The sequence below is a fragment of the Prionailurus bengalensis genome, chromosome C1, assembly GCF_016509475.1.
Source record: "Prionailurus bengalensis isolate Pbe53 chromosome C1, Fcat_Pben_1.1_paternal_pri, whole genome shotgun sequence".
NCBI classification, from domain to species: domain Eukaryota; kingdom Metazoa; phylum Chordata; class Mammalia; order Carnivora; family Felidae; genus Prionailurus; species Prionailurus bengalensis.
Window position 1 is genome coordinate 159,306,216 of NC_057345.1, and position 14,977 is coordinate 159,321,192.

Sequence of the window (14,977 nt, forward strand, 5' to 3'; positions counted from 1 at the left end):
GAATACCATTTTAGCTAATAATGGACACCATCCCTTTTCTAATAAAACTTCCAAAAAACTTTTTTTCTCATTTTTAGGAGTGAATTAAATGAACTAAAAGAAAATCAAAGAAGCCCAGTTAGAGTAAAGGAGAAAAAAATAACTGATCACAGGCATGTGTCTGAGAGTCCAAACAGAAAAAATGAAAAGGAAAAGAAAACTAAAGACCATAAATCTAACAGTAAGGAGAGAGACATCAGAAGAAATTCAGAAAAAGATGATAAATATAATAAAAACAAAGTGAAGAAACGGGCCAAATCTAAAAGTAGGAGTAAGAGCAAAGAGAAATCAAAGAGTAAAGAAAGAGACACAAAGCATAATAGACATGAAGAAAAGAGGATGAGGTCAAGGAGTAAAGAAAGGGATCATGAGATTGTTAAAGAAAAAGAAAAGTGTGATTCTAAAGGAAAAGATCAGGAAAGAAGTAGAAGTAAAGAGAAATCTAAACAGTTAGAATCAAAAAGTAATGAGCATGATCATAATAAAAGTAAGGAAAAAGATAGACGTGCACAGTCTAGGAGTAGAGAACGTGATGTCACTAAAGGCAAACACAGTTACAATAGTAGAACAAGAGACCGAAGCAGAAGTAGGGACAGGAGCAGAAGAGTGCGATCTAGAAGCCATGACCGAGATCGCAGCAGGAGCAAGGAGTACCATAGATACAGGGAGCAAGAGTACAGGAGAAGAGGAAGGTCCCGAAGCCGAGAGAGAAGAGCAACACCAGGAAGATCGAGAAGTAAAGATAGGAGGAGGCGGAGGAGAGATTCACGAAGTTCAGAGAGAGAAGAAAGTCAAAGCAGAAACAAAGAAAAATATAGAAACCAAGAAAGTAAAAGTTCACACAGAAAAGAAAATTCTGAGGGTGAGAAGAGAATGTACTCTAAAAATCGTGATCATAATAGCTCAAATAATAATAGGGAAAAAAAGGCTGATAGAGATCAAAGTCCATTCTCAAAAATAAAACACAGTAGTCAGGACAATGAATTAAAGTTCTCCACATTGAAAAATAAGGAGGATGAGAAGACCAGGTCCTCAGTGGAAAAAGAAAACCAAAAATCAAAGAGTCAAGAAAATGACCACATACATGATAAAAATAAAAAATTTGATCATGAATCAAGCCCTGGAACAGATGAAGATAAAAGTGGATGAGTGAGTTGTGTAAACTTCTTATTTCCATTCTGTCTCAAATTTTAAGTTTTAAAGACTTGCTGATGAATCTCCTTTATGTTGTTTCCCTCTTTTCATTGTTTTTGGGTTTTATGTTTGTCTTTTTTTTTTTTTTTTTTAATGTGGACTTTATTGAGTTGATCTTTTGATAATCTGCAACCTGGATAATTTGTACTGCTAAAGTTTTAATAAACTTGAAATGAGAAAAACATTTTGGTGTAATACTGTGTGCTGTGTTTAACTATTTCATGTATGCATTTTTGTGTTGCAACAATCAGCCAATAATAGCAAATACGCTTTTCTACATCCCAGTTTGTGTGATCAGCCAGTTCAAAACAAGGGTAACTGATTGTTGGAATACATTGTTACATAAGCTTGTGTTTCTCATGTTTAAAGTAACTTTAGAAGCCACTAGATAGAAGAAATCTTGTGTAGATTTTCTGACTGCATTTGTAATAGAGGCTTGCAGCAGCACAACAGCTTTTAATTACAGAAAAGTAGGATCCTAATAACTTGAGATCTTAAGTCATCACTTTGGATTTTTTAGTGATTTGTGCTTTAAAATATTTATATTGCACTTCCTATGTTCTTTTTAATTTCATTCATAGCTTGATTCATACTAATATTTTTCCTACCAAGTTTTGTTTTACTGAACTGTCTACAAAAATAGTTGAGTACTTTTTTTCAGTTGATGTACTGATTGAGTTTGACTTGCTGTTATACAGCATTTGACAAGAACTTACCTTAGAAGATGAGATTGTAATTCTCAGTTGTATGTTGCTTTTGATCTGAAGAGATGAAACTTTTGCTTTGGGGAACACTGTTTTATTTTTATTATCATTACCCTTCTCTAAAATGAGGATACTTTACTCACTAAAATATACCACTTGTGCAGGTCTTTTAAGTTAGACAGATTCTAAAAATTGTTAGTATTGACATATTAACTTCCAAGATTTCTCTTTTGGCCACTGATCTATATAGAGTTGAGTGATAGGTCTGCATGGTGGTTGTTTTGGTTTTGTTTTTTTAACTTGAGCTGGCTTCTCTAAATCTCATAGCTGTGAGTTTCAAATGGCAAGAAAATGCATCTTTTCTATATATGTATCACAATAGGGTATAGCATGTTTATGACTCTGGTTTCTTTCTATTCAGATGGCTTTATACCATTATTGTTAACATTATTTTAGCTTGGCATGTGTAACATTGCCACATAGAGTAGAGTAGAAAGTTGCAAAATTTGATAGCTTACAGAGTTAAACAATAAAGATACCCAAAGTCCATTTAGAATTTTTGTGTGTTGTATATTGCTATTTTTGTGATGTGTGGCCTTTTTTCCTGTATTTTCTCTTCTAAATAAAATATTGAACATCCAGCAAACACAAAACCTGCCTCATTTGAGAAGAAATTTCAGAATTCCAATTAATAGTAGCCTTTAGAGTGTTTTGTACTTTAATATTTGTCAATGTAGTGTCACCTCTTAACCAAGGTAGCTTCTTGGAAAACCCAGTAACTAACTCAGTGCTGTTTGTACTGAGCAAAACAGTGCTTAACATAATACTTTCCATATTGATTAATACAGTAATGACACATTTGGCATTGTGGTAGCTGTTTGTATAAAGAATAGTAGGTAATGATTATAAAATTGTTTGGACTATCTTGAAGCAAATTTCCACAGTGGAGTCCTTTTAAATTTATTTTCCTGATGATAATGGTAATAGATATTTATGATAATCTGGGGTGATTGATTCCTTAGAGACTTAGACCACAAACCCTACCTTAGTTAGGGATGATTTAATCTTGAGTTCCAAGCTATATAATCTGTTACATATTTTAAACTAGTTATCTTAAAATTCAGTAAGTTGCATTTTTAAAATTTGTTATAAACTATTTGAGCTTCAAGAAAGGTGGTGCTATTTAAGAAAGGATTTCTAATAACAACAATAAACCCATGCTAAGTAAAAATACTTAATGTTGTCTGATTCCAGAGCTTTATCTACTAAAAATTACAGACCAGTAACCATAAGGGGAAGAATTCAAATTTCTGAAAGTAATATTCTCCTGATTATCAAAAGAGCAACTCTGTGCTAAGATCGATAGACGTTTAAAAACTGTTTTTACAGTAGAATAGATACGGTAAAGAAATTTAGATGAGAGATGACAATCAGATTTTATTTTCCGAATATAAAAAATATTTAGAAAATAATTAAACAGCATTAACTGTACCTCAAGTCTGCCTTTGCATCTGAATAGCACATAGCTCAAACAGTCCTTTCATTACATTTTTAATAGTTGCGGCACCTTTAGCTTTTACTTTGAATATACTCCTTCCTGAAAGCCGGCTCTTTCTTTCCTGTCAGATTGATTTTATAGTTATGTCTGAGCTTATGATTTACCTCCAACTATCTTTAACTTCATATTCGCTAAAGATATTTAATTGGTTTATTTTATTGTTTGGCGATATCTGAGAATTGTTTTTATGATTATATCATTCTATTTTGGGTTAACCATCTGCCACAGAAATTGACACTACAGAGAGATTAATGTTAATGTAAAGAATCTACTGGGTTGCATTAAAATATTTTTAAATTACTCTGCAGTTAATGAGTTCATAGAGTATTGTACGTTCTAATAGAATTTCTTAATCAAAGCCTTCACAGAAATTTCAAAAAATTTGCTAAATCTGTCTTTGCACAAGTGTGATACTGATTCATATTGGCTTTGCTGAATGGCCTTTGATTCTTGTACCCAGTGAAAGATATTAAACTGAAAAGAAAATATTTCTTAATATTATGGACAGGAACACATTGGGTTTCCAGTATTTTGAGTAGTGATATTAATGGACAATTCTGATTTGTTTTCAAGTTGGTATATGGAACAAGTTTTTTTTCTTTTTTTCTTTTTTAATTTTTTTAGTAGCTCATTGTGCTTTACTCCAGGTGGCAGGGTTTTTTCATCACACTTTGAACCTTTTATAGTAAATTTGTACAGAAACTTGTTCCCTTTACCTTCACTGGAAGGTACTTTAAATATATACCATATACAGTTGGTTGTTATAAAGAAACATAAAATGGGTATTTTTCTGTCTCCTTTTGGTCATGTGTACTGTAATTATTCAATTTAGTATTCATACATTTACAGTTGAATAAACTCTCCAAGGATTGTAGATTTATAACCTTATTGTGAAAAGATATGTTTTGTTATAAATACTTGTTTTAAAAAGTAATAAACTCCAGGAAGTACTGCATTGGCTGACACCTGCCCATAGTGGGTTTCCCAACTGCCTTGAAAGGATTCAGACAAATGCAAATTCTGGCCTGTGGTGTGACACAAGATGTAAATACTGAAAAATCACATAAATTAAAAATCAGCAGGGTTGGAGAAGGGAGTTGTTGAGGGGTGTTGTTTTTAGGTGTAGGAGGAAGTGGTGGGATTAATTTGTGTTTCTGCTTTTTTTTTTTTTTAAAGCAAATTCCTGTGTTACCAAAAGCCTATGCTGTATATTTTGTTTCTCTTTTGTGTGTTTCTAGTACTTTGAAGGATTGATAAACGAATTGGGTATTTGTATGTGGAGATGTTAAAAGTTGTGGCTGCTCTCTTTGTGGAAGGGAAAAACTTAAATGAAGTTAATGCACTTCTTTTCCTAGCTCAGAAGTCACTGTGATGTATATTTTTTTAATGAAATTTAGGAATAAAGCTGTTGTCACATTGTATAATTAGTTTCAAAATGCTGCTTCTCTTATCATTAGTCTAGTAACTGTTAAAACTGTTTTCTGCAAACTGCATTTTACAGAATTTAAACTCTGAAACTATCAACTTTTATAGTTAAACATTGTATTAAATAAACTATAACAGTTTGTTTTGTATTTTTAAAATTACTGTTGTATTAGTTATTCAACCTTTATTTTTATTAAAAGTAAATAATGAAGATAAATCAACTAAAAAATACTTTTATTTTACCCATGGGGATATAGAATTTGTATTAGGAAAAACTGAGCAAAGAGTTTAACAATACTGAACTTCTTTAAGAATTTAATCAGCAGTGATGACTTCCAGAAGGTTTGGAGATAAATTCTAGTGTAAATGTTCAATCATAATGCTTCAGATTGCAATGTGTCTTTTGCCTCAGCAAACTTAAGGTTAGATTTGAAATTTGTACTACTATCTACTGGAATGCTACCATTTGCTTTTTAATTCCTCCAAATTTCTCAGCATTGGGAACACTGTATTATATCCTGTGCCTGCCAGTTTTAATATAACACTTAACATTGTAAAGCCATATAGATGTTAATTGACTCGTAAAACAAATTGTCTAGTTTTTGGTTTCTTGTTTAGTTTCATTTTTATTTAAATTAGATATATTTAGGGAAAATGCACCAACTTGAAAGTCACTGAAAATATATATGGTTAGATAAAAATGTTCTGACCATTCAGTGGTTTGTATGTGTTAACAGGTGATATTAAATTCTCAAATTCTGGAGTGTTTTTAAATGCTTTATTTAGCCAGGAGAATATGTAAAAATGTGAGTGCTTCATATGGACTGTGTAAATTAATTGTGTATTAAAATACTTTTAGTATCAATTTGCTTTTCCTATTTTCATTGCTCTCTATGTTTCCTTCTTAAACATATTTCCCAACCTAATACTGTATTTCCTTTTTATTTTTAAGCACTGATTCATAGTTTTTATACCTCCTACCCCCATACCCAAATTTCTTAGCCCCACATTTTAGCTATGGATTTCTTTTTTTTTTTTTTTAAGTTTATTTACTTTGAGAGAGAGAGAGAGAGAGAGAGAGAATATGAGTGTGGGAGGGGCAGAGAGAGAGGGTGAGAAAGAATCCCAAGCAGGCTCCATGCTGTCAGTGCAAAGACCAATGCAGGGCTCAATCCCACAAACCTTGAGATCATGACCTGAGCGGAAATCAAGAGTTGGATGCTTAACTGAGCCACCCAGGCTCCCCTAGCTGTGGATTTATCAAATTGGCAGGTTACAACAGTTGTGTTTCCACTGCTTGGAGTGCTTTACAACTCAATTATTTTCACTTAGTTGTTTTGTGATTAATTTTAAAAGTTTGCATAGCGCTTTTGTTTTTAATGTGCTTAACTCTGGTAGAAAGCCCAGCCCAATTGAAAGTAAAACAATCGGGGTGCCTGGGTGGCTCAGTCGGTTGAGCGTCCGACTTCAGCTCAGGTCATGATCTCGCAGTCCGTGAGTTCGAGCCCCGCGTCGGGCTCTGTGCTGGCAGCTCGGAGCCTGGAGCCTGTTTCAGATTCTGTGTCTCCCTCTCTCTCTGACCCTCCCCCATTCATGCTCTGTCTCTCCCTCTCCCAAAAATAAATAAATGTTTAAAAAAAATTAAAAAAACTATATGTAAGGAAAAAAACTAGTAATGTCTTTGGTGTTCTGTGTTCTTCACTCAACTAAGTTGATTATAAAACACTTATGAAATTAACCATTTTGTAGAAACATGTTCTCTGTTTTATAATGTGAAGAGAGTTTCATCCAAAACTAATAATCAACCCTAAATAATGTACAGTACTCTCTAATACGGAATTTAAAGGAAAAGATACATGGCAGAGGTTTCCAGACTATTAGTTCATTGGGCCTTAGCATCTGGGTAATTTTAACCTGGGTAATTTTAACCCTGGTGGCAACCCTAGGCCAAAAGAAATACTAATTTAGTATCCATGTGAAAAAGGAAAATCATTTGTATTTCACTCAAGCAGTTACCGATGGGATGTGTGAAACTTATTCTACAATTCAAGACTTCCAGTCAGATTGGATGCATCATCCTCACAGTCACCTGTGTATCAAATTGCTCATAATATGTTAATACTGCTCATAAGTAGTTAATACTACTTACAGAAGAATTATGTCAGGTAACTTGAAAGCAGTAATTTGCACATGTCTAGCAAGATACTCTATAAACCACAAAGAAATCAAACTCCATAATCATGGTGTTAGTAATAACGGTAGTGTTTTTTGAAACTAAAAATTATGTATTGAAGCATAAATACATAAATTGCTGCTGAAGAGAAAAATATTTCCAATGGAATATAGTTCAATTATAAAAAAGGAACAAAGTACTGATAATAGTACAACATGGACAAAACCTGAAAATAGCCAAATGAAATAGGCTGGACACAAAAGGCCACAATGTGATTCCATTTATATAAAATATCCCCAAATAGGCAAATCCATAGAGACCAATCAGATCAGTGGTTGCCAGAAGCTAGGGAGAAGGAGAGGGAATGGGAAGTGACTGCTTACGTATAGATTTTGAAGTTGGAGCAATGAAATAATTGTCCTGGAACTAGATAATGGTAATGATTACACAATATTATGAATATACTTAATGCCCCTGAGTACATATTTTTTAAAGGCTAAAATTACACGTTGTTATGTGTATTATCAAAGGGATTTGGATTAAACTTTGGTAGTTAATCAATTAGACATAATTGCACTTAGATGAGCAGCTTTATTAACAAATCATAAGCATAAAATTCATTTATTTGTAGCTCATATTAGTTACACTTTAATATTCTCAATCAAAAATAAACCTTTTTCTACCATGTAAAACCTAGCCTTCCCTTAGACTTTTGAAAATTATATTTTGGTCCCTGAGAGTTACAAAAAGGGAGCTGGACTCCATTGACATCATTTGCCTGATAACTGGGTCTTATTCCACCTCTGTCCACAAAAACAGGTCCATGGCCACCTCCATGTCCTTCCTGTACAGCTTTTACAAGAGGATAAATATATTTATTTGATTCCGACTCAAGTTCAATTACTTCTCTGGCATAATCCTGAAATTCCTTCTCCTTTTCAGCCATAAGAGCTTCAGTAAGTCTGCAATACTCTAATTCTGCTTGTTTTTCTTGCTTTGCATTAAATTTATTTTTGGCCTATAAAGAAAGAAAATGCAGTTTCATATTGGTGCAATTTTCTAAATAAACATAGCATTTGAAGTTGTATATATACTTTTTTCTAAATTCATTGATACATGACAAGTTCTGACTTCACAACTACACCTGACTTTGAACAACATGGGGGTTAGGGACACCAACTCCTGGCACAGTGAAGAATTCATGTATAAATTTGACCCCAAAATTTTACTAATAACTTACTGTTGATAAGAAGCCTAACTGATAATATAAAGTCAACACGTCATATACATATATGTATTCAATGCTGCATTCTTAATACTTTTTTCTTAATTTTTATTTTTTTATTTTTTAATTTTTTTTTCCTTTTTCTTAATTTTTAAAAAAATTTCTATGTGGGGGGCGCCTGGGTGGCGCAGTCGGTTGAGCGTCCGACTTCAGCCAGGTCACGATCTCGCGCCGTCTGTGAGTTCGAGCCCCGCGCCGGGCTCTGGGCTGATGGCTCAGAGCCTGGAGCCTGTTTCCGATTCTGTGTCTCCCTCTCTCTCTGCCCCTCCCCCATCCATGCTCTGTCTCTCTCTGTCCCCAAAATAAATTTTTTAAAAAAGTTGAAAAAAAATTAAAAAAAAAAATTTCTATGTGGTTCATCTGCAAGTTTTTTCAAATGGTAGCAAATCTCAAAAAAAAAAAAATCATGTATTTACTGAAAAAAATCCATGTATAAGTGGACCCCCACAGTGCAAACCTGTGTTGTTCAGGGGGCACTGGTATATACTCTATAATTTATTTCAGAAACTCCCATGCTTCTCACAGTAGTATGCTCAAAGTAGTGGCTCAGTGAAAATAGCCTTATGCAATACCATATCTTTAAGCAAATAATATAGCAAAATAGTTAAAAGCATGAGCTTTAGGTAAAAATCAACTGAGGTTAGAATGCTGTTTCTACCGTTTAGAAAATGTACTTTGGCAGGTGTAGAAGACCTACCAATCACTGTCCCTGACCTATCCACTATTTTTTTTTTTTTTAATAATCTCTACACGCAACATAGGGCTCAAACTCACAGCCCTGAGATCATGAGTCACATGTTCTTCCAACAGAGCCAGCCAGCCACTCCTCCTCCCTCACCCCCACCCCCATCCACTATTCTGAAGGAACTCCCTCAAACCCACTGTCCTAAATCAGTCCGGTATACCATGTAATCCAGCCACATAAGATTAAATCAGCAGTGAATATCTGAACTAAATTAAAACAATTACATGTTCTTTTCCCAGGAATTTGAAGCTGGAATGAGTGGCATTTATCAATGTAGGTTGATTGATCTGGAACTGGGTGGAGTAAGTTACTCTCAGCAATTTACCAAAAGTCAATTTATCAACATCTCAATTTTTTTTCTTTCAACTCATATTTGCAAAAGCATTGTTCCTTTAACTGTTTATATTTAAAAAAAATTTTTTTAACGTTTATTTTTGAGAGAGAGAGAGACAGAGCATGAATGGGGGAGGGGCAGAGACAGAGGGAGTCACATAATCAGAAGCAGGCTCCAGGCTCTGAGCCATCAGCCCAGAGCGCGACGCGGGGCTCGAACCCATGCACCGCGAGATCGTGACCTGAGCTGAAGTCGGACGCTTAACCGACTGAGCCACCCAGGCGCCCCTCACTGTTTATATTTTAATGAAGTCTGAAAACTTTTTGTCTTAGCATTTTGAGAAATGCTGAGCTTGTCAAACGTCTTGTGATTTTTGTCTACTTATAAATATATTTAATATTCATGAAAATATTTTTCTAAATCAGTAACCAACACTTCAGTATAAAATAGTAGCCCAAATGTGATATCCACCATAAATTGAAATTTATAAGGAAATAGAGCAACCATAACAATATGAAATACCAAATTTTTATTAGTCCTACAATTCGAAATGAAGTCTTCTATGTTTAAAAAAAAGGCTTTATGTGCTATTTGTTGAATTGGTGATACAATATACAATATCAAAAGTTTGAAAAGGCAGAAAATGATGTTCAAAAAGATTGAGAAACAAAAGCACAAAAACACTCTCATAAAATGTAAAATGCTATAATTTGGGAACTTGCAGGGAAATTAGGATATGTTCGTTTGGCAGCAATTTGTAGAAAGACATTAAGGAAGTACAGAAAGGAAGTGACAATGGAAGTGAAGGATTACCATAATGGATCATAAGATTGATGCCTCAATTTTGATATGCATTAAGCATAAATAGATTTATAAAGAAACTTCAAAAATATTGTTTTACAATCCTAAAAATTATAACAGATGGGGCTAAAGTAATAAGCATCTTTAGAGGATGCTAGAGAACTAATTATTTTGAATACTGGAAAATAAAGGGAAATTATCAAGCATTTATCCTGTCTTTAAAAAATGTACCTCAGGGATGCCAAATTGTTGATCCTGAAAAGTTCTTTGATGACTTGAGCATATGAGTAAGAAGAAACGAGAGAATATCAATGTCTTGCCACCTCGTGAACTAAGAGATCAAGCAATGATCATCAAAGGCTGTTCATGTCACAGAAAATGACAACAGTCATTAAGTGCCTTCTGATGGAATTAACACCACCTAAGAATTTTCACCAAAAGATTTGAACCTGAATCTGACCCAAACTAAATTGTATCTGAAATGCAGGGAACATAATAAACTACATCACAGGGATTCAACCATAAAAATCCAGACTGTAGTAATTCCAAAAGACAAGAAACTCTGTCAACTAGTAAAACGCCCCAACTAATAAATTGCAAGACAAACACAATAAAGACAAAAAGGCAGAACTTAAGACAAAAAAGAGAGGATAGGGGTGGAGGAGGAGTGTTAGATAAAAGAGACTTAAAAGACATATCAACCACATAGAATATACAGACCTTATTTGATCCTGATTAAAACAACAAACTAAGGGGCGCCTGGCTGGCTCAGTTGGTAGAGCATGCGACTCTTGATCTCAGGGTTGTGAATTTAAACCTCACGTGGGGTGTGGAGCATACTTAAAAAAAAATTAAACAAAACCAACAAACTAAAAAATATGAGACAATTTGAAGGAAATTTAAACACTGAATATTAATTGATTTAGACATGATAATGAAATTATGATTGTGTAAATTTATAGAGTCCCTGAGTTTTAGAGATACATACTGAAATGTATGTTGATGAAATGATATCTGGGATTTGCTTCAAAATAATTGGGCAGATCCTACTTCTGGCAATGGCTACATGAGGAAGTTAGCCATTTCGCCTCCACAAAAAACAAACTTATTATTAAAAATTATTAAAATCCCCATTTCAGAGCACTGTTAAGTGACAATGTATAGGCAACTACTTGACAAATGTGTTTTCATGAAAAACTGCTACTAAATCAGGTAAGAATCGCAAGTTTATAGCATTCTTGTCTGGGGGCCATTGCTATCTCTTCAGCTCAGGTGGTGAAAACTTGCAGGTTTGCTGGACAATGATGGCAGATTTCATTTGGGTTGAGTAGCAAAACAGCTAGAAATTTAAGGATGAGTTTCTGGAAGTGAGATGGGTAGAGAAGGACTGAAATAATAAACTCTATGAACATCCTTGACTAATTGGTAAACTACACATTCACACAGGAGACCCCAGTGAGCTTAGCAAAGATTAAAAGCCAGGGGAAACTGTGAATTTGCTGTTCTTAGAAATAACATCCTCAACCCATACACAACTTAATATAGCAGGAGTAACAGCATTACTGGCTTAACGTAACTGAACTGAACTCCACCCACATTATTGGTTGACTATCAAACTGTCAATCTGCTGAAAGCCAAAAATAAAGAGAAAATTTTGAAACCAGCAAGAGAAAAATGATATATCACATTTAGGGGACCAACAATATGATTAATGGTAGATTTCTAATTATAAACAATGAAGGCCAGAAGACATTGGAACAATATATTCAAAGGGCTGGGGGAAAATGATATCCAGTAATTTTATACCCAATGAAATGAAAACAAAGTTATTTCCATAAATACATAAACTGAAATGGTTTATTGCTAACCCATCTATGCTGAATAGAACTGGCCAATAAACATGAAAAGATGCTCAACATCACTAATCATTAGGGAAATGCAAATGAGAACCACAAGTGAAATACCACTTCAAACCTATTTCAATGGCTATTATAAACAACAACAAAACCAACAAACCCAGAACACAACAAGTGTTGAGAATTGGAGAAATTAGAACCCTTGAATATTGATGGTGGGAATTGTTAAATGGTTCAGCTTTATAGAAAACAGAATGGTGGTTCTTTAAAAAGTTAAACCTAGAATTATCATATGATCCAGGAATTCTATTTCTGTGTATATAGACAAAATAATTAAAAGCAGGACTCAACAGGTATTTGTATACCACAGAAGCATTATACACAATAGCCAAAAGATGGATACAACCCAAATGTCCACTGATGGATGTATGTATAAAGAAAATGTACATACAATGGAATATTATCCATGGATGAATCTTGAAGGCATTATGCTAAGTAAAATAATACAGATACAAAAGGGAAAATATTGCATGATTCCACTAATATGAGGTACCTGGAATATTCAAACTCATAGAGACAGAAAGTAGAGTAGTGGTTACCAGGGACTGGGAGGAAGGGGGAATGAAAAGTTACTGTTTAATGGTATAGAGTTTCAGCATAGAATGATGAAAAAGTTATGGAGATGGATAATGATGATAGTAAATGCACTTGATGGCCCTGAACTATACACTGAAAAATGGATAAAATAGCAAATTTTATGTATATTCTACCATATTAAAAAAATGTTAAAACCCAATGATAAGAAAACAAACAATCCAGGGGCACTTGGGTGGCTCAGTCGGTTAAACGTCTGACTCTTGGTTTTGACTCGGGTCATGATCTCACAGTTTGTGAGTTTGAGCCCCACATCAGGCTCTGTACTGACAGTGCTGGGTCTGCTTAGGATTCCCTCTCCCTCTCTCTGCCCCTCCCTTGCTCGGGCTCTCACTCTCTCTCAAAAATAAGTAAACTTTAAAGAAAAACAAAAAAAAGAAAACCCAATTGAATAATACACAAAAGATTTTAATAGACACTTCACAAAAGAAGGCACACAAATGGCTATGAAGGATGTATAAAGACCTTCAAAATCTTAGTCACTAAGGAAATGCAAAACAAAACCATGAGATATCACTACACTATAAGTAGTTAAAATTAAAGGATAATGATACTAAGTGTTGATGAGGATGTGGAACAACTTATCCTCGCATATGTTGCTGGTAGGAATGGAAAATGGTATAGCCATTTTGGAAAACAGTTTAAGTCATAAATGATTGGATGCCAGGTCCTCTACACATATTCTAAAATCTCTGGTACCCCTATTCACCCCAACTCTGAAATCTATGAGATCTCAGTCAACATAATCTCTGGGTTACAGTTATAAAGAGGGGAAAAACTAAAAGAACATAAGCATTATGACCTGCCATATGCATTTGCATTTTCTTTAATATTTACTAAAGCACAATAGACACTAAAGAAAAATAGTTGTGCAAAAGACGTAAACTTAGTATGGGAACTTCAGTACAGATAAAAACAGAAACTAACTCTTCACATTTTTTATATATTTTATTGTGTCATAATCATAATGATCACCTGATCTTATTTGATAAAATAAACCACCTGGGAAACAGAAAACTAGCATGAACTCTACATTACATATTTATTGCTAAGATAAGTATAAACATTTAAGAATAATTACCATTTGCTGAATATGAGCATCTCGAACTTTTTGATGTTCCTTATCAGCTTTGCGTTTTTTCTCCTTTTCATGCTCCTGGAAAATCTGATCTGCTTTCATGATAGCCAGCAATTGTTTTTTAGCCTCTAGTTTTCTCTGCCTTTCTTCTTCCTCTTTATTTTTCATCTAGATGTTAAAAGGTAAAGGAAAAAAAAAAAGTTTTTATCAACCAGTTCTCTCTAATAAAGCACAGAGTTAGAAAGCTCCAAGCAGAAAGCCAGCCAGGAGCAACGCAAGAGTGGAAAATTTACATGCACCTGGGCTGGTTCCCACAAGGCCAGTTTTCTTCTATTTCTCCAATAACAGAAAACACTGAAAACTTGAGTAACATTGGTGGTTTAAAAAAATAAAATAGAGAAACAGATGGCAAGAGCTTCTCAAGGTAAAGGAATATTTGTAGGTAAAAAATTAATTGCTACAATGTCTATAAACTATCCAAATGAAATGTTATGACAGTCAATTTTGTAGGAGATAAGGATTATCTGAAAGATCAAATACAGAAATGCAATAGAGTGATTTTTACTTGGTTTGTCTTAAAAACATTCAAATGTATATTAAGTGAATAACAATTTTTGCATTTCAGATGGTTCTGAAACAGAAGCATCTATCTTTGTATCTATCAATATCTTATTTGTAATTGATTATCGTGATATTCTGCTAGCAAGTAAACATAGTTTGATTTCAAGAATATAGGCAGGTAATTCATACATTGTTTTCCAAATCTTTGCTAGTTTTTTTTTGTCAGAGAGGCAGAGGGAGTGGAAATTACAATGGAAAGGGCTTACATTTGTTGTTGTTGTTTTTTATTTTTATTTGTTATAATTTAATTGCTTACCACAACAGCTCTATGTTCTTCAATCGCTTTTAATTCTGCCTTGTTTTTTTCATATTTTTCTCTTTCTCTTTTTTCCCGTTCAGCCTCAGCTTCTGCAGTATCTCTAGCAATAATCAAATCTTCATTGTCGAGTTTCTCTTTCATTAGTTCACTCAGGAAGTTATTTATTCTTTCTCTCCTTTCTTCCATTAGCCTATAACAAAATAACCCGCACTTGTTAAATCTTCATGAATAGATTTGTTTTGAAGCCAATA

General features: G+C 33.9%; 2 protein-coding genes across 5 annotated transcripts in view; one reads left to right on the forward strand and one right to left on the reverse strand.

Annotated features, from left to right (window-relative positions):
- The window catches only part of PPIG (peptidylprolyl isomerase G), a 44,766-nt gene extending 38,981 nt beyond the window's left edge, over window positions 1-5,785 (forward strand). For all 4 annotated transcript variants that reach the window (XM_043576984.1, XM_043576982.1, XM_043576983.1 and 1 more), the window contains one exon: window positions 78-5,785. In XM_043576984.1, the coding sequence (XP_043432919.1) occupies window positions 78-1,188 (1,111 nt within the window). In that variant the 3' untranslated portion in view covers window positions 1,189-5,785. The remainder of the gene's footprint in view (window positions 1-77) is intronic.
- The window catches only part of CFAP210 (cilia and flagella associated protein 210), a 36,488-nt gene continuing 22,818 nt past the window's right edge, over window positions 1,308-14,977 (reverse strand). The window contains exons 7-9 of the mRNA XM_043576986.1: window positions 14,724-14,916; window positions 13,850-14,014; window positions 1,308-8,111 (exon numbers count right to left, since the gene is read on the reverse strand). Coding sequence (XP_043432921.1) covers window positions 7,773-8,111; window positions 13,850-14,014; window positions 14,724-14,916 — 697 coding nt within the window. The 3' untranslated portion in view covers window positions 1,308-7,772. The remainder of the gene's footprint in view (window positions 8,112-13,849; window positions 14,015-14,723; window positions 14,917-14,977) is intronic.